The 19,145-nt window shown below is 45.1% G+C and overlaps 2 protein-coding genes across 7 annotated transcripts in view; one reads left to right on the forward strand and one right to left on the reverse strand.

Annotated features, from left to right (window-relative positions):
- On the forward strand, nucleotides 1-11,947 carry Mtfr1l (mitochondrial fission regulator 1 like). 6 transcript variants are annotated; one of them, XM_078025637.1, is made up of 7 exons: nucleotides 1-158; nucleotides 2,917-3,051; nucleotides 3,545-3,649; nucleotides 6,697-6,806; nucleotides 7,016-7,227; nucleotides 8,525-8,810; nucleotides 10,601-11,947. In XM_078025637.1, the coding sequence occupies exons 2-7, from the start codon at nucleotides 3,028-3,030 to the stop codon at nucleotides 10,704-10,706; spliced, it is 843 nt and encodes a 280-aa protein (XP_077881763.1). In that variant the 5' UTR covers nucleotides 1-158; nucleotides 2,917-3,027; the 3' UTR covers nucleotides 10,707-11,947. The 6 variants fall into 6 exon arrangements, with proteins under 6 accessions (XP_077881763.1, XP_005317681.1, XP_013219687.1 ...); XM_005317624.5 differs by having other exon boundaries at nucleotides 2-158; nucleotides 8,489-8,810; XM_013364233.4 differs by having other exon boundaries at nucleotides 50-219; nucleotides 8,489-8,810.
- Aunip (aurora kinase A and ninein interacting protein) overlaps nucleotides 10,003-19,145 on the reverse strand; it is a 22,833-nt gene continuing 13,690 nt past the window's right edge. Inside the window, exons 2-4 of the mRNA XM_005317623.5 lie at nucleotides 14,693-14,834; nucleotides 12,725-13,550; nucleotides 10,003-10,825 (exon numbers count right to left, since the gene is read on the reverse strand). Coding sequence (XP_005317680.1) covers nucleotides 10,768-10,825; nucleotides 12,725-13,550; nucleotides 14,693-14,834 — 1,026 coding nt within the window. The 3' untranslated portion in view covers nucleotides 10,003-10,767. The remainder of the gene's footprint in view (nucleotides 10,826-12,724; nucleotides 13,551-14,692; nucleotides 14,835-19,145) is intronic.

A 19,145-nucleotide genomic window follows, 5' to 3' on the forward strand; every position in this document is an offset into this window, starting at 1 on the left:
CCGGCCTCCCCAGGGCGCGCGGGGCCGCCGTTCGGTGCGCAGCTGCAGAGGACAGCTTCCGGGAGGCGGGCCGGCGGAAGTGAGGGCGGTCGAGGCTGGGCCGGCTGCTGCGGTAGGAGGGGCCGTGAGGTGAGAGAGTCCCATAGCCGGAGTCTGAGGTGAGAAATATCCTGGGGGCCGCCCGGGAGGCGGGGGCGCGGTCCTTCCGCCCTGTGGCAGGTAGGGCCCGGGTGCCGGGTGCCGGGCGCCGGGCGCCGAGCGCAGCCGGCGGCCGCTGTTCCCGCGTGAGTTCTCGCGGGAGCCGCCGTTGTCCTCCTCCTGTGGCGGGGGAAACTGATTCTCCGAGGGGTGGTTGCTTTACGAGTCACCCCCAAACAGGGACCGAGCCGGACCGGAGGCTTCTGGTCCAGGCTGCGCTGCCCTGCCGCCTCCTCGCTCCCGCGCACTCCGGCCCCTGGCCTGCGGGTCCAACGGCCGCTGGGCAGGCGACGAGGACTTGGCCGACCTTGGCCCGGGTTGGGGACGCGTCCTGACGAGGTCCCTCGCGGAAACCGTGGGGGCTGTCCGTGCAGGTCTCCGCCCGCTGCTGCGCTGGGCAAAGTTTGCTGAGCGCCCCGGCCTCGGCGGGGCGCCGGGCCCAGTGCCGTCGAGACCAGGCCCCGCTCTGGAGCAGCTCCCAGCCTCCCGGGGGAGGCCGCGCAAACGTCCGGACCGCCGCCACGGAAACGGCCGTGGCAGCCCCGAGGTGCTCAGACCTACCGCCGCTGGCGCTCGGGGCAGGAGCCTTCTCCAGCAGTGACACGTGGGCGGGGTTTCCAGCAAAGTTGGTATTGGCCTCCGCTGTCCCCTGAATTCCTGGAATGTTTAAGCGCTTGCTGGGGCCTGGCAGGCGGCGAGCTGCGCCCCGGGAGCTCCTGGCCTCCGGGCCAAGCGTTGGTTACAGTTTCTGTTTTGAGCGGCCTCCGAAGGAGGCAGGGCGCTGCGCGTTATCGGGAGAGGACCGACCCCGTCGGGGTGGAGGGATGCTTGAGCAGAGCTCCCAGAGTGTTTCCAGCAGAGGCAGTAGTGTGACTCGGGGCTCAGAGGCGGCTGTTTGGAGTCTGGCAGCAGGACAGCGTGGCCAGAGGGCTGAAGGCAAGGGAGAAACAGGAGGTGTGGCTGTTAATGTCCAGCCAGACCAGACAGGCCTTGTCACCGGCAGGGAACTTGGCCTAGAGAGGGCCGGGGAAGATGGGGGTGGCTCTTACGGGGACCCTGCAGGCCATGAGAGGAGTCTAGTCCTGTTGGCTGTAGCAGGCCAGCTTTAAACACTGATTTGGAAAGATGCCTCCGGCTGGCAGTGAAGGTTAGGCCCAGCCAAATCTTGGAGGCAAGGTGGAGAGGGAGTGGCTGTAGTGACTGAAGTGGGAGATCTAGAGGCACTGCTAAGTGAACTTGTGGGTTGCATTGACATTGAGTACAGAGCCTGGCACAGAGGCAGCAAAGCTTGAAAAGACTTAATGCACTTCCTACTGCATGACCACTGAGTGACCCTAGACAAATCCCTTCCTCTCTCCAGCTTCCTTTCTCCACGTATATCATAAAGTTGTTACACTGTCTCCTGAGATATGAGAGAAACTCTCTAAAGGAGTTCTCTCTGGAGAGAGCTGTTGTCACTCCATTCTGTCCCCTTCAGAATTGGCCCAGGGCTCCCCCCCCCCATGACTTCTCACCCCTCCTAATTTGTACCCAGATACCTTTGCAGCTTTATGGCACTCTGCCTCTCTTTACATATCCCTCCCCTTCCTGTGTGGGACTTGTTTTCTGTGTTTTCTTCCCTTCCTACTCTCTCTGAATTCACCATGGGGCCTGGGGGCCAGGGCACAGAACTTGCCAGGTCATTTGCCTAGTGTGCCTGCCAAGTAATGATCCTCAGGCTTCCTTAGGGTAATGAGTTCAGGTCCTGTCTCTCTGCTGAACTGTGAGTGCCTTGGGATTACAATTGTGTCTTACTCCTTCCACAACCCCTACAGCTCAGGGCCTGGCACTAATGGGTATTAATGCATGAGCTCACTCACCCCATCTGCTGCATGCATAGGTAGCTGTGGAGAGTGCAATCAGGAGTGACCCCACCTGTTTTGTTTTAAAGTTCACTAAGCACCTTAAAATTCCTTGCCCCCACCCCCACCCACCTACCAGTTTCACTGATCTTTAAGGGCCCGGAGTGATGGCTTCTCCATCTGTTAAAATAGGAAAAGCTAACATTCTGAAAGGTTAAATGACTTGCCTATAGCTGCAAAGCTAGGTAGGGAAATTTTGGGTCTTTGAACTAGTGGTACAGCTCAGTGGGAGACTAGTATTGTGCACAAGGCCCTGGGTTTGATTCTCCAGCAAACCCCCCCCCACACACACACACACCCCTTCTGCAAAAAAAAAAAAAAAAAAAAAAAGTCTCTCTTCCCTGTAGCTCAGTAGACTGAGACTGGCCTGAGCTGGCTGAGACATTTCTGCCAGCTGCTTTTGAGTCTCCTTTCCTGCCCCCTTGTGGGGGCCTAGCAGTGCTTTTCCATGCTTTGCTTTTGCATCTCATCTTCAAGAATCAGTGCAGAGCTTCCATGATATTTTCACTTAGACTCTTCTAGGAGCTTCATAGCTACCAGAGAATTCAATTAACATCTTTTGAAGTTTTGCCTCAGGAAACGTTAGGATCCAGGAAGTCTCCCTGGGTTAGCCAAGCTCACCCAGCAAATTTGAAACACAACCGTTAAAAGAGTGTGGTTTTGGAGAAGCCAGTGTTAGCTGAGGGCAGCCTCTTGGGCTGGTTTTCTCCCTTGTGAAGCTTCAGAGGACTTGGTTTTAGTCATGGCTCTGCAGGGCCTGGTGTTGTGGAACTTTGGTGGTGTCCATTGAGTCCCCTCTGTGGGGGTTATTTCACAGGAAGGGAAATCTGTGGTTCCTTGAGATGGCCTGATATGAAGGAGTCACACGTCCTGCCTCCCCGAGCTGCCCTGTGGCTACCTTGTCCTTCAAGTGCAGGAGCTGGCTGAAATGTCGGGAATGGAAGCTAATGTGGTAAGGGGTGTTCCAGGGCATGGGTAAGGTGGGGAAAGTTGAGCCCTGGACCTACTGAGGCCCTGAGACTCTAATTCATTCTTCCTTTCCCCTGGATGCTTAGAACTGGAGCAAGACTGCCCTCCTCCCTCCTCCCCCAGGGAAGAACCTATTATAATCTTGGGGACACTTCAGGAGTCAATATGTTTCTGCCTTTCTGTGAAGAGGGAAGGGAGGGAAACCTAGATGGTCCCTACACCCAGCTATTCCTAGCCCCTTCCCTGGGACCTCCCAACTTTCTTAGAAGCAGCAGGTGTCCCTTTGAATGCTGGCCAAAGTGAAGGCTGGCAATTGGAGAACCTGCACTCACTCATAATTGAACTTGACTTTCTGCCAGAGGGTGCCCTGTCCCTTAGAGTTGGGAATTCAAGTCTCCCTGCTAAAGAGGAGAGGGCAGAGACAATAGGTGGATTTGTTGTTTCTGAGGTCATAGCTGTTTGTCTCTCTGCTCTAGACTATTCCAATCTGGCAAAACAAGCCACATGGGGCTGCTCGAAGTGTAGTGAGAAGAATTGGGACCAACCTACCCCTGAAACCATGTCCCCGGGCATCATTTGAGGTGAGTGCTAGAAGGGCAAGGAAAGTAGAGGCTCAGACCTCGTGGGAGGTTGGTGCCACCTGGTTTCCTGGTCCCTTTTTCAGTTGTTCAGGAAATATTTATTAAGCGCTTATAGTAGATCCTGGTCACTATGATTGGACACAAATCTGTTACCACAATGCTCAAGACTTTACATTTGCTCATAAATTAATAATCTTTCACTGCATCTTTGTTGTCTCTGCTGACTTGGATTTCCAACAGTTCAGTTTTACCAGAGCAGGCCAAAGGCATTTGCTGAATCAAATCTCCAGACAGATTATGTCTGTGCTCTGAGGTGTTTGCCCACAACCTGGCAAGTCCCCACATGGGACAGAGTGCTGTCTTTGGAACTCTGCTTTTTTCATGAGCCCTGGGTTGGCTACTCGGGCACTATTTTTAGTAGTTCTCTGAGGCTGTTGTCCCCATCCTCTTTCTGGCCAAATGTGACCACTTTTTTACTGGGCTCCTTCAGTCTTACCTCTGTGTCTAGGGAGCTGTTAACACCCACTCTTTAGCAGAGGTTCCTACCTGGCCCAGGTCTCTCAGACCCCCTTCTGCAGTCCAAGGCTACATAGTATTAGCCTTAGCGGTCTTCCTCTAGGAACTCATGATTAGGGACTACCTCAGGGCTACGTGGTTAAGGTGTGTGAGTTTGGGAAGCTGGGACATAAAAGAAGTACTGCTTTCTGCCCACACAGAAGAGACAGAAATATATACATGAAAGAATGTGAGCCCAGGCAGAACAAAAATGATGCTAACTGTGTAGGAACTAGTTCTAGAGTTAGAAGTGATGTCTATTTGAGCCAGGAATGGGGTTGGAAATATGTGTGGATGAGGGGTTGTCCCATGACCCATATTGCCAGCTATTCAGAATTACCTAAAGGATGTGGGCAGGATGTAGTTCTGGCTGCCTTAGAAGTATCAGAAACAGGGAATACACCTAGGGAGTGTTACTGACTCCATGATTTGTCCCCACACTTGACTGTACATTCCAGTCCATTGGCCAAATGCTACTGGGCAGAGACAATCAAGGACATAGGCTTTCTCAGTGCAGGAGTACATGTGAACAGTATTAGTAAAACTAGCTGACATTTACTGGGCATATCCTTTGTGTCAGACACTGTGCAAAGTACTTAACTGTGTTAATTGATTTAGTTGTCAAGAACAATGGAACATTCAGAGCTAATCCAGAAAAGCAAATGAATGCCTTCCTGAAGTGGCCCATCTTAGCAGTAGCTCCTGGGTCAGTGAAAGTCCTGCTTTGACCCTGGGGTTTCACTTAAGGAACCTGGCTAAAAACAGAAGCTATCAGCTCCTGATCCACCTACCAAACAAATTGTAGCAGAAATATTTGCATTTAATTCACATATAGGTATGTGCTATTTTTTTATTATCTTAGGTGTGTTACAATTTACTGAGGTTGGCTTCAAATTTGTGATCCTCTTACCTCAGCTTCCCAAGTTGCCAGGATTATAGTTGTGTACCACCACACCCAGATTTTGTTTTAATCATAGTCAGCATGAGATTGATTCCTGTTTTTTCATTTAACACGTTACCATTTACTCAGCCACTCTTTTCCTTGGTGATTGTTCATTTGGGTTGAGGGGTTAAGAAATCCCCTTATGGGGTTGGGGTTGTGGCTCAGTGTAGAGCACTTGCCTAGCTAGCACATGTAAGGGCCTGGATTCAGTCCTCAGCACCACATAAAAGTAAGAAAATACAAAAAGGTATCGTGTCCATCTATAATATAAAAAAAAAAAAAAAAGATTTTAAAAATTCCTTTATGGTTGCTTTTGTACAGTTAATTTTTTTTAATTTAAATATTCAGTTATCAGGTTTGCTTAAAACAGTGGTAGGGCTGGGACTCACTAGTAGAGCACTTGCCTCGCATACATGACGCTCTGGGTTACATCTCCAGCACCACAAAACAACTAAAAACAGGGGCTGGGATTGTGGCTCTGTGGTAGAGCACTCGCCTAGCACGGGCAGGACCCAGGTTCAATCCTCAGCACCACATAAAAATAAAGGCAAATTAAAAACAAATCAATGTCATAATAATGTAGATCCCAACTGACTATAGATTCACCTAGCATCAAAGAAAACCACAACCACCACACATAAAAAATAAACTAAATTAGCTATAAAGGTATATATACAGAGCTAACCAGGGGAAATCTACCGTCAATATAACAAGTTGATGAATTTACATCAGTATTCTTTTCTTTGGGGGGGGTTGAGGTACTGGGAATTGAACTCAGGGGCACTGGACCATTGAGCCACATCCCCAGCCCTATTTTGTATTTTATTTAGAGACAGTATCACTGAGTTGCTTAGTGCCTCGTTTTTGCTGAGGCTGGCTTTGAACTCTTGATCCCCTGCCTCAGCCTCCTAAACCACTGGGATTAAAGGCATGTGCCACCATGCCCAGCTCTAGTATTCTTTTTTTTTCTTTTAAATACCTTTATTTATTTAGTTTTATGTGACACTGGGGATCAAACCCATGCCTCCCATGTGCTAGGCAAGTTCTCTACCACTGAGCCACAACCCAAGCCCTACATCAGTATTCTTAAACCTATAGGGCAATATAATTTTAAACAGTAGCCACCTCTACTAATTCAGGCCTAAGTCAGCGGACTGTGGTCGCCATTAATCCCAGTGGCTCTGGAGACTGAGGCAGAAGGATCACAAATTCCAAGGCAGCCTGGGCAACTTGCAAGACCCTGTATTAAAAAATAAAAGAACTGGGCTTGTAACTTAGTGATAAAGTACCCTAGGTTTCAATCCCCCCAGTACCAAAAACAGAAAGAAAAAATAACTGAGACTAGTCCCAATGAAGACCCTAAAGAAACTTGCTTCTGAACTCCTTACTCAAGCTGTTTGCAACCAAGAACCCCCTTCCACCACCCTAGGAAGTCTTCCCAAAACTTAATTCTGGCTTAGATGCCTCCCATCCTACCCTGTGCATTCTGCCATCTCTGATTGGCTCATCATGGTGTCAGTAAATGTTGGTGAATTTTGCTTCCCCACAGACCCTGCCCAACATCTCTGACCTGTGCATGAGAGATGTGCCCCCAGTCCCTACTCTGGCAGACGTTGCCTGGATTGCTGCAGATGAAGAGGAGACATATGCCCGGGTCAGGTAGCTAAGGCAGCAGCTAGGAGTGGGGAGCTTCTTCCCCAAAGTGGCAGAAAGCAAGGAGGGGCTTGTAAGAGGCTGGGGGTTGGGAGGCAACAGGAATGAAAGCTGTGGGCTCAGAGGGGAGCAGAACTTAGGAGATGAAGGAATTTTAGAAGGGATGCAGTGGCCATCTGTCTGTGATGGACATATTTTATCTTTCTCTGGTCCAGGAGTGATACACGGCCCCTGAGGCATACCTGGAAGCCCAGTCCTCTGATTGTCATGCAGCGCAATGCCTCTGTGCCCAACCTGCGTGGGTCTGAGGAGAGGCTCCTGGCCTTGAAGAAACCAGCCCTGCCAGCCCTAAGCCGCACCACTGAGCTGCAGGATGAGCTGAGCCACCTGCGCAGCCAGATTGCCAAGATAGTAGCAGCTGATGCAGGTAGGAGCCCCTGATTCAGAGCTATAATATAATAGGCTGTCCTTTTACCCCTGGCTTTGGGCAGGAAAATGGTGCTTAAGCCAAAGGCCCTGGGGTTGTCCTGAGGCCCAACTAGTCTGTTGGCCTTTGGTTGATTTCCACCAGTCACTTTGGGATAAATGGTTTGGTTAGGAACAAAACTTTTGTTCATCTTATGACCTCAGGCAGATTTCTTCCCTTAGCCACAAAAATCAGTGCCTTCTTCCAGGTGTCTTTAAGATCACACACTCTGCTTTTCAATATAGTAAGCATTCACCACCACCACAAGATGTATCCCCTTTAAGCACCTATCCTCTCTTTCCTTGTCCTTTCTACCAGAGGTCACCTCTCCAGCTTTCTGTCTATAGTTAAGGCAGAACAAATGGAAATGGGTGGGAGCCAGCCTTGAGCAGAGGCATGGACAAGCAACAGGTGGATCTCGCCCAGGATTCTTAATGACTCAGTCATAGGTGCTAAACTTTATCAGTTGAGACTGCACTTAAATTTCCCATTTCTATTTCTTGGCTGTTTTTGGTTTTGTTTTTTGGTCATCCAAGATAAGCAGAACTAGCTTATGAAAAAAAATCAGAGAATATTTCTTAGAAACTGAGGAAATTCTGTCTATTAAGATTTGGGAAGGCTGGGATTGTGGCTCAGCGGCAAAGTGCTCGCCTAGCACAAGCGGGACCCAGGTTCGATCCTCAGCACCACATAAAAAAATAAAAGCATTGTGTTGTGTCCATCTACACCTAAAAAAATAAATAAATAAATATTTTAAAAAAAGAAAAAAAGATTTGGGAAACTAGAAGGCCCCCACCATTCTAGTTTTTGCCCCGAATAGTTTTAGTTCACAGATAATAAGATTCAAAGGCGCAGAATCAAAAGCAGTGTCCCAGTGAAAGAAATAACAAATATGGGCCTTGCCTCTGTCACTGTTGCATAAATTCAAGCCAGGGCTGTCACCCTGTAGCCCACCATGGAAACTCTGAGGCTTTTATGGGATAGATTTTTCTGTCCTTCTGGAACACAAGAGCCCCATGCTTCCCCATTTTTCTGAACCCCTAAGTGGGAAGGATAGTGAGGGACCCATCACTAGCTGTATATACCATCCTGTACTCTCCCAGAATGCCATAGTGTCAGCCCAAGAAATAAATAGATTCTATAGGCAGTGCTTGTGGGGAGAAGAGATCACTGCTGTGTTGTAGCCCCAATGTCCATCCATGCCTGTTGTTTTCTCTTTCAGCTTCGGCTTCATTAACGCCAGATTTCTTATCTCCAGGAAGTTCAAATGTCTCTTCTCCCTTACCTTGTTTTGGATCCTCATTCCACTCTACAACTTCCTTTGTCATTAGTGACATCACCGAGGAGACCGAGGTAGAGGTCCCTGAGCTTCCATCAGTCCCCCTGCTTTGTTCTGCCAGCCCTGAATGTTGTAAACCAGAACACAAAGCTACCTGCAGCTCGTCTGAAGAGGATGACTGCATCTCTCTGTCCAAGGCCAGCAGCTTTGCAGACATGATGGGTATCCTGAAGGACTTTCACCGGATAAAACAGAGCCAAGATCTGTAAGTAGTTGACAGGGAGACCTAGTTTCCTATTTAAGTTGCCTGTGGTGATTGGATGCAGCACACTACACAAGTCCTTGGTAGAAGCCATTATGTCACTGGTTCATAAAGCCTGCTAACTACATGGTTCCTAGTGCTGGGACCCCAGTTTGAGGAAGGAGCAACACTTCACATTTTGGGTTAAGTTGCCCCCAACCAAATGTTAGACTAGTGAGAATTTTACAGAGAAGCTCATCTAATCCAACTTCTGTCTCTAGGTGGCCTCATCATTTAGTTTTCATGTTGCTAAGTAGCAGTGTTTCCGGGTCTCAACAGCAGACTTAGGTTATATGACACAGTAAAACTATAGAAGTCTTGGTGCAAGGAGAATTTCTGAAAGTCAAGGATTTCTGCTTTAAAAGATATTGGTCCATAATGCAAAAGCCCTTGCAAGTACAAGGCTTTTAGAATAAGGCTTTTGAGATTCACAGGTAGTTTCTAAACCTGTAATTGCTCAGGTTTGTTAAAAATACACCATAAATTTACCAAAGCAGAATCTCCAAGGAGTGGAGCTCTTGTTTCTGTGGGAATATGCTGGAGTCTGGGGAGACCACCTCCAGCCCCCTTGAAAAAAAGCCCTTCCAGTGTCTCCAGGTATGGTCTGAGCTGCTTGGAGCTCACCGGATCCTTATTGCGAAGTCCCTCCTCCCACTTATGTCCTGGGATTTTTTTCTCCTTGTAATAGAAGAAGCTAGGTTGATGACTAAGAATGAGAAAGAAAGTAGCCCTGACCACAAGAGTTCAGAATTATGATAAACCAGTCATTTACTTTTAAGGTTTAATGGTGGATTTTGCCTCTTCTATATATTACCTAAAGACCAGTAGAACACCTTCATGAGAATGTATGGGTGAGGCTGGGGTTGTGGTTCAGTGGTAGAATGCTCACCTAGCATGCGTGAGGCACTTGGTTTAAACCTCAGCACCACATAAAAATGAAATAAAGATATTGTGTCCACCTACAACTAAAACAAAATAATAAATATTTTTTAAAAAAATATATGGGCATCACTACATGATATAGCAGGTAATTTGAGTCTATCTTAGTCTGGTCCCAAGAGTTCCTTATGAAATGTGAATTTTTTTCTATGATTCTGAATCTCATAAAAGTCTCCCTCTCAGCTCCCCTGGGGGGAGGACAAGGTAGTAGGCAATCTTTTTTTTTTTTTTTTAAGAGAAAGAGAATTTTAATATTTATTTTTTAGTTTTCGGTGGACACAACATCTTTGTATGTGGTGCTGAGGATTGAACCCGGGCCGCACACATGCCAGGCAAGCGCACTACGGCTTGAGCCACATCCCCAGCCCTAGAAGGCAATCTTCAACACAACTTTTCCTCAGAACTAACAAGTCAGAATGGCCAAGAGTCATCAGTTCCTTCCCATGTAGACTCGGGACAAGCTACTAAGGAAAGATAGGGTCATAAAGTGGGAGCCAAAGTGTAGCTACCAGAGGCCAGTGGTCCTTTGTTTTGCCTATACCTTATGTATAGGTATTTCCAGAAGTAGTACAGCCTTCTAATTAAGTGAGATTGAGAACTAGCAAGGTTGGTTTTAAAGTGTGGATTCATCACTTGTTTAATGACTACCAATGACTGTAGACAAACAGCATGCCCTTCTGTGCTTCATTTTCCCATTAGTAGAGGGGACTTGTAATGGCAGCTGCTTCACAAGATTGTTCTGAGGATTCAGTGAGATATTGTGTGCAGACACAGAGCAAGTTCACCCTAAATACAAGCTATTGTTGTCACTCTAGGACCCGGAGTTTAATGAAGGAGGAAGACCCTGCTGTGCTTATCTCTGAGGTCCTAAGGAGGAAGTTTGCTTTGAAGGAAGAAGATATCAGTAGAAAAGGAAACTGATGGCACTCCACTCTGCAAACTCAGTCTCATGCTCCTGGAATTCCTTCAATAGCTGCCTTCCTCACCGCAGATGTTTCTGCCTCTCAATACAGTCTTGCTGACAAGCTAGATCTTGGGCTGAAAGAGAAGAGCTGGATTATATGTTTTCCATTTGAGCTGAGACACTTGTTTCAGGTAGTTGTATATGGTGGAGTCTCAGCTTAAGGGGAATGAAAGAAGTTTGTTTTTCCTTGTCCCTGTGTGAAAATAGGACCTAAATGAATGACTGACTTCACTGCATTAGACCCCATAACTGGTCTCACCAGACACCTTGTGCCAGCTGTCACTTACTCTCAGCAGCTTTCTTGCAGCAGAGCAGAGCTGAGGGGAAGGGGCTACAAGTGTTTATGTACATGTTCACAGGGCAGGGAATATCTTATGCTGCTCCATCATAAACCTACACCAATGCCCAGCAGTCACACCTTCCCTGTCTAGATGTAGAGTTCAGGCCACTGGACCAGCCAAGACTTGGGCTGCTATTGGGAGGCCTAGGCTATTTTTTCTTAAACATGTTTTATAATACTGTACAACCAAATCTACCCTCCAAGGCCCTGAGGCCTCATCACTTCCACCGACTGAAAACTTTTCTTCCACGGACTCTAGTAAGTCCAGTAGGTAAGAGAAATGGGGAGGGGAAAGAGCATACCATCCTTTCAGGCCCTTGGCTGACTATTCCATTGAATTGGGCCAAGGTACATACTTAACTGCATCATGCATGCATGACTCAGATGCCCTCAGGGCCCTTTCTCTAGGTATGTATACTGTGTGTGTTTGGGTTGAAACACTAGCTGATATTAAATGAAGGATTTGGAGAAATAGTACATTTTCTTTGTCCATCTCTTGAGTTGTGATTATCCAGCATCCTTTAAGGGTAGAGGATTTCTATTAATTTTAAGGTACATGAACTTTCTTAAACAGGCTCCTGGCTTACTCTTTTTTCAAGGTCCTGCACTTTAGTAAAAGTAAACTTCCCTAGGAAGTTTCTTTCCCCATTATGGAGAGATTTTGCCCTAAACTCTTAAAAGCAGTTCCATCTTATACTTACAGGTTTGCCCCTAGAGGTTGTTTAAGCCTCAGGTACTCTACCTGCAACATGAGAAACTGCCACCTTGTGGACTATGCTTTGGGTAAGAAAGGGCCAAATAAGATCTGTTCAGGGCAATGACAGAATATATTAAAAAGTTTCTTTTTCAAAAATAAAATTGGTAATAATGTCTTAATTACCACTTGTTTTACACCTTGTGAAAGAAGAGTAACAACAGCTACATCTAGGTTATATACATCACACTTTTTTTTTAGAGGGACTATTTAAACAAAGTACAGAACTTGAATATGCTGTATAACCACCACAAAAATAATAAAAAAGAGTACCCCCATCCGGTTGGGGAGATTTGCCTTTTCTCTCAAAATAGTATCAGGAATGGACTAGGAACAGAGCTCAGTGGCAAAGCACTTTCCTAACGTGTGTGCAGTCCTGGGTTTGATCCCCAGCACTGCACACACGAAACACACACCCAATCAATCAACCAATAAAAAGATATCAGGAATAATGGTTCCAAGCCTAGGTTGAATGGGTACATTTACAGCTAGAAATGAAAAGAACACGCACCCTTAAGAAAGGACCCAATCGAGCATGGGAAAGGGCAGAGATGGTTCCATACAGGTTGACTAACAGGCTCTTTAATGGAGGGATGAGTTCCTCCCGTGCCTCCTCAGTGCTCATCATACTCAGGGAACTCTAGTCTACCTTTCTGAGGGAAAAGCATGATACCAGTCTATACTGTCTCAACCCACTTTATTTACAAAGAAATTACTCAACACTAACAGTTTAATTAATCCCATGATACTTTCCCACCTAAATCCACACTCCCCTCATCCACATTTATAAGATATTTTTCTACAACACTGCCATTTCAAGGTGATTTTAGAACCAAACCCTCATAAACATTTAGAATTGGTGCCTGATAACTTGATTCCCTTCAGAATCCTGGGTAAAGAGCAAGTCAGGCTCCAGGTTGAACTGAATGGTCCCATCCTGGCACTGAGCTGGAGAGCTGGTGGGAAACTGCCCTGGGCCCCGATTCCAGGCACTGGTTAAATCTTGGAAAGGCACTCTAGTGTCATGGGCAATGACTCGCTGTCCCTGAGAATCTTCAGTGAAAAGCTGACTCAAGGAATCCTTATCAATCTTCTCACTCTCCCAGGAAAACCCAGAAAGGAGACAAGGGCTTTGTTTCACTGATTCTGTTTTTTCTCTACTCCAGGACTCCCTGGAAGTTTGAAGACACACAGGGGCCTGCCTGTTTTCTTTGGCAGACATCTTCTTTTCCAATTTAGTTTTGTCCAAGAGCTGATGGCATTTGCTCCCAGGTACTTTGATGTCTCTCTCCAGGTCCTGATAGTTCTTAGATCCAAGAAGCCATTTCGTTTTCCTGAGAGAATCCTTCTTTCCTTCCTTTGGGTCCAGCAAACAAGAACTTTCCAAGTCCTGGGTGAAGGAAAAAGCCAGTGAAGCATCATTCTCACCAGCAGAGACAAGGGTGGCAGGTTGGGGCAAAGGCAACAGAGTTAAAAATGGGGTTCCCAAACTGTGGTGGCCAGAAGTCTGCAAGGATAGAGGAGAAAGTGCAGTTTCCTGGATATCGGCAGGGGTTGAAGTGGCCAAAGGAGGTGTAATGTCATTATCCCTCAAGTCCTGGATCAAATGGTCTGGCTGGGTTGTATCTGTCTTGGACTCTGATTCTTTGTTGATGTGACTTTCTATGTGAGATGAAACACTCCTCTGGTTGCCACCATCTGTCATTCCTAGTAAAACAGGAGTGGACAGATATTATAATGCAGGAAAACTGCTTTGAGCAGGATTTAATTGGCTTTTTCTGCAATCAGTACCAGGCACTATTACCTAGTGCAGGGATCTTACTTAGACTCTTCAGATAACTTTGTGGCTGCTTTTTAAAATTTTTTTTTTTTTTAAAGAGAGAGTGAGAGAGAGAGGGGGACAGAGAGAGAGAGAGAGAATTTTAACATTTATTTATTCTTAGTTCTTGGCGGACACAACATCTTTGTTGGTATGTGGTGCTGCTGAGGATCGAACCTGGGCTGCACGCATGCTAGGCGAGCGCGCTACCGCTTGAGCCACATCCCCAGCCCCTTAAAATTTTTTTAACAGAGAAGATTTATTTATTTTTTAGTTTTCGGCAGACACAACATTTTTGTTTGTATGTGGTGCTGAGGATCAAACCTGGGCCACACGCATGCCAGGCGAGCGCGCTACTGCTTGAGCCATATCCCCAGGCCTGTGGCTGCTTTTAATCTCGCTGTTCTTTCCTGAACAATCTAAACCACAGATTTTATATTCCCCTAATGAAATACATGGATGTTCCCCATGACCTATACGTACATATATATACATCAGACCACAGCCTATTTTTCCAGCTCAGTTTTTGTTCATATGGTGTGCTTAATATAGGGCATATTAGAATCCCAGCAGCTTGGGAGGCTGACGCAGGAGGACTGCAAGTTCAAAGCCAATCTCAGCAACTTAGTGAGGCCATAGTCAACTTAGGTAGCACATGCTCTTTGACGGTTTATACAGAGCAATCCTGAATCAGAGAAGATTCCTCCCAGTGCCCTCCAACTGGTAGGAACCCCTGCTCTATAAGCAACCTGCTCCAAGATGGCTCTCAAGTACATCTTTCCCCACTGTTGTGTCAGTGAATGCAAATATTTGTATTAAACTGAAAACAGAATCAGAAAAAATATATTTGTAAAAACATGCATATACTGCTTTTCAAAAGGCAATAATTTCTTATTTTATAACACAATAAGTCAGCTAAGTTTAACCTGATACTTTGGTTTCACATCTCATAAATGCTGCAACATGGAGCAATGAACATCTTCCTTTGTGCTCCGTGGATAATGAAGTGTTGCCATATGGGTCATCATACCTGGCTGCGAGGTAAAGAAGGAAGCAATGCTGGTCTGCCGAACCTCTACAGATGGACTTTTTCTTTGAGTAAAGGAAATACTAGGCTTTCTCTCTCCAGGAAAGAGTGTTAGCATTCTGGTGCCTGGTTTGATTAAATGTGTCTGAGAAGGGAAAGAAAAAGAAAAACATAACGTATTAAAAAAGCTGTCTGACAAGCTCTTTTAAAGAGAACCAAGAAACACCAGTGACAATACTGGACCCCAAAACATTTCCAAATTTGATGGAAACTATAAACAACTATAACAGATTATCTTCTTCAAAGACAGCCTACACAAGATCTACCATTTCACATGTTCTTCAATGTGACCATTACACTCTACACTCTTCCCATCAAGTTCAGTAGTCTCGATTCCCTCACTTTGAACTTGGGAGAAACTTTGTGATTACCTTAACCAATAAAATATTAAAGAAGTAACACTACATGATTTTCAAAACTAGGTCATAAAAATACCATGACTTCTCCCTTGCTCTCTCGAGAAGCTCACTCTTGGAACCATCCAACATGTTAGGAAGACCAAGCTGGCACACGCTCTTTAAATTTTATGAGAATCACATTCTAGATACATAAAATAATGTGAAAAATACACAAGCCCTTATATGCTAAATATTGGGAAGATAGTAAACAAAATAGTTTCTTCCCTAGTAAAGTTTACAGTTAAAAATTGTTTTTTTTTAAGAGAGAGGTGGGGAGAGAGAATTTTTTTTAACATTTATTTTTTAGTTCTCGGCGGACACAACATCTTTGTATGTGGTGCTGAGGATTGAACCCCAGCCACATGCACGCCAGGCAAGCGCGCTACAGCTTGAGCCACATCCCCAGCCCTAAAAATAGTCTTAAAATATTTAAATTACTATACATATGCTAAGTCGAATTAGGAAACTTCAGAAAACTACAGGTAATCAGAAAACAGTAAGACCTGAATCACCAAAGAATCTAAAAATAAATCTTTTTAACCAAGTTGGCCATGCTTAGCAGGAGCTAAAGGAAGTCCCTGCCTTTTTCTCCGGTACTGAAAACCCTTCATGCATCCTGTAAGAGCTATGTGGCAGTCCCTACTAATGGCCTCCACCGTCCTCCTTCTGTGCCTCAGAGAAGGGCCTTTTTCACACCTAACCCTGCAATATTTCCACTAACCCTCAAACATTCCTAATTCCCACAGCCATATGCAATCTCTTCCTCTTCTGAACACACCACTTATACCCTAACAAAATCTTAGAATCAACATTTGATTCACACACTTTTTTATCCTATTCTCCTCATGACTTAACATTGCTTAATATACATAATGAGATGCAGTAAATATTTTAGGAATAAGGTAGATATACAAGAAGGATAGGTTCCAGTTTCCTTTTTATATACACCTACTTGCTACATTTTTCAGTGCATCAACAAAGCTGTCAGGAAATGCTAAGGCTTTTCTCATACTGTGAACAAAGTTAAGATGAGCTCCTGTCACAGTAATTGATATAATGCATAAGGTCCAGAACAAAGATGGGATGGGAGGTACACCCACTGAAAATTGTGAATGTTTTCATTACAAGTAATCTAACAAGAGAAAATTATAACACTTCTTCTCTAGAACCACCTGGCACTGGTTTTCTCATCTAAACCTAATGAAAATTCAAAGGAGAGAAAAGCAAATTTCTTCTAACTATATCATAACTCCTAAATTGGAGATGTGATATCTATGCCTACTACCATTACTTTAAGTCTCATAAAAGACTGCTCCCTGCAATAAAATTTTCCTCACTTAAAGGGTGTCATGGGTCGGGCTGGGGCTGGGACTGTGGCTCAGTGGTAGAGCACTTGTATAGCACATATGAGGCACTGGGTTTGATCCTCAGCACCACATAAAAATAAATAAATAAAGGTGTTAAAAAAATGATGATGTCATGGGTCCCTGTAGTACAATGGATATACACTGAGTACAACTGTAGTACAAGGATGTCAGAGGTCACTGCAGCACAATATTTTACCACAGCTACCATCAGTTTGGCCCTAATAAGCACTACTTATTGAAGATCTGTTTAATCCTCCTCTTATTGTAACTACTTTCAATGCAGCAATGGCCACAAGTGGTCTTCTCAGTCACAAAGAAGAAAAATTAATAAGCCAATGAATAAATAAGAACTATGGTCATTTAGAAGGAAAAGAAGGTGTCTCAACTGAAATGCACTGGAGGAGGAACCCCCGCCACTCTGGAACAATTTCCTGAATACTCCCTGGAAGAGGTCACATTGTTACTATAAATATTACTGTATCTACATACAGTCAACCCACGTTATCCCTGTTCTCCAAGTTCCCAAGTATTTATTTCAAGTCACTTTGTTTGTTTTTTTTTTGGTACTGGGAATTGAACCAGAGATGCTTGACCACTGAGCTACATCCCTAGTTCTTATTGTTTTTTATTTTAAGACAGGATCTCACTAAGTTGCCCAGGCTGGCCCTGAATTTGTGATTCTTCTACCCCCAGTCTCCCAAGACACTAAGATTACAGGTGTATGGCACTGTGCCCGGCTTGTTACATTTTTAACTTATTTTTCTCTATGACCAATCTCAGTACCAACTTCTGGATCACAAATCAGATCTGAAGAGCAAACAATCTTTAAAAGGGCGCAATGGTGCACACCTGTAATTTCAGCTATGGAAGGCTGAGGCAGGAGGATTACAAATTCAAGGCCAGCCCAGGCAAATTAGAAAGACCATGTCTGAAATAAATAAATACAAAAAGAACAAACAAATAAAGAGCTGAAGACGTAGCTCAGTGGTAAAGCACCCCTGTGTCAAATCCCCAGTATTTAAAAAAAAAAAAAAAAAATGGGGTGGGGAGAGACACACAGATAACTGTATCAAAGCCATAGCTTAATTAAGGGCTAGGGTCGTGGCTCAGTGCTAGAGTGCTTGCCTAGCATGTGAGAGGCACTGGGTTTGATTCTCAGCACCACATATCAATAAATAAAATAAAAATCCATCAACAACTAAAAAAAAATTTAAAAACTGGAGGGATGTGCTTTTATCTGTCAGCTGTAACAAGTAAACTCTCGTGTGTATCTCTAGGGGGGAAAAAAAAGAGGTACGATGGCACCCAGCTGCTTGGGAGGCTAAGGCAGGAGGGTCCTGAGTTCAAAACCAGCCTCAGGGAGCTGTGGTTGTAGCTCGTGGTAGGGTACTTGCCTAGCTTGTGTGAGGCACTGGGTTTGAGCCTCAACACCACATAAAAATAAATAAATTAAATAAAGGTACTATGTCCTGTGGGAGGCCAACCTTATGGGTGACTGAGTTACACTCCCCAGCTGGGTGCTGAGGCGCTCAGTCACAGAAATGGGTGAAGCTATGCTCACCTGTTCCTTTGTAATATAACCCCTTGCCCTGTTTAGGATAGAATCTTCCATGGAAGTGCCTTGTGTGTGTCCCCTTCTCTTACTGTGCCCTTGGGTGTGGCCTACCCAGGTGTCAGTCAACCTGCTGACAGTGGACATCATGAAGACAGACTCAGCCCCCTGAAACCTGACCCCTTGCCTCATTTGAATACCTTCTCTTCAATAAAAGGGGTCAGCACGGGCTCTCGCGCTCTCTCTCTTTCTGCAGACCCTTACGGTCAGAGGAGCCGTCACAGCGACCCCAAAGAAAAAGGTATTTGTGTCTCTGGTGTGGTTATTTCGTGCAGCCCAGTTAGCCCAGTTTAACTAGAGTGACCCCTGAGCCTTTTAGTCGAGAGAACAGAAACCCGGCAGTGTCCATCTACAACTAAAAAATTAAAAAAAAAAAAAAAAACAGCCCCAGCAACTTGCTGAGGCCTTAAGCAATTTAGTGAGACCCTGTCTCAAAATAAAATATAAAAAACCCATTTGGGTCCTTCTTGAGGATACATACATTTTTAGATTTATAATTATACAGATTGGTAATCTACTAAAGATTAGTAATTTTTACTAGTCTGAATTAAGCCCTTGTAATTTCTTGCCTCAACTTCAGCAACATTCTCCAAATTCTTCTAAACAACATTTCAGGGTACCACATATCTTATAACTACCATTGGATTAATTTCCTTAGAAACAGCTCTCATGTCAAATGGCTTCCATGAATTTCCAACAATATGGCACAACTTTAGCCTCCTGATCTAACCTTCAACTCCCCTACAAATAAATAACCCACACTCAGACAAACTGAATCACTCCCTATGTAGTAAATCTTACCTACAGAGAGAACTGGCTCCTGAGAGTTAATTTCCAAATCCTTGGAATGTATAAAATCATGAGAGGATGGATAGATAGATAAGATAGATAGATATAGATATACTTTTTAAATTTAATCCTGGGTATGCAGAATCAGTTTTACCTCCACAGGGGCTAGAAACTAAGGTCAGCCATGCAAGTAGGTCAACCACACTTATATGTCCAAGCCACAGTAAAAA

Source organism: Ictidomys tridecemlineatus, chromosome 11, assembly GCF_052094955.1.
Source record: "Ictidomys tridecemlineatus isolate mIctTri1 chromosome 11, mIctTri1.hap1, whole genome shotgun sequence".
NCBI classification, from domain to species: domain Eukaryota; kingdom Metazoa; phylum Chordata; class Mammalia; order Rodentia; family Sciuridae; genus Ictidomys; species Ictidomys tridecemlineatus.

Coding starts and splice junctions, on each gene's coding strand:
- Mtfr1l (XM_005317624.5), top strand. CDS start 3,028: ATGTCGGGAATGGAAGCTAATGTG. Junction 7,228..8,488: donor GATAGTAGCAGCTGATGCAG/GTAGGAGCCCCT, acceptor TTTCTCTTTCAG/CTTCGGCTTCATTAACGCCA. Junction 8,811..10,600: donor ATAAAACAGAGCCAAGATCT/GTAAGTAGTTGA, acceptor TTGTCACTCTAG/GACCCGGAGTTTAATGAAGG.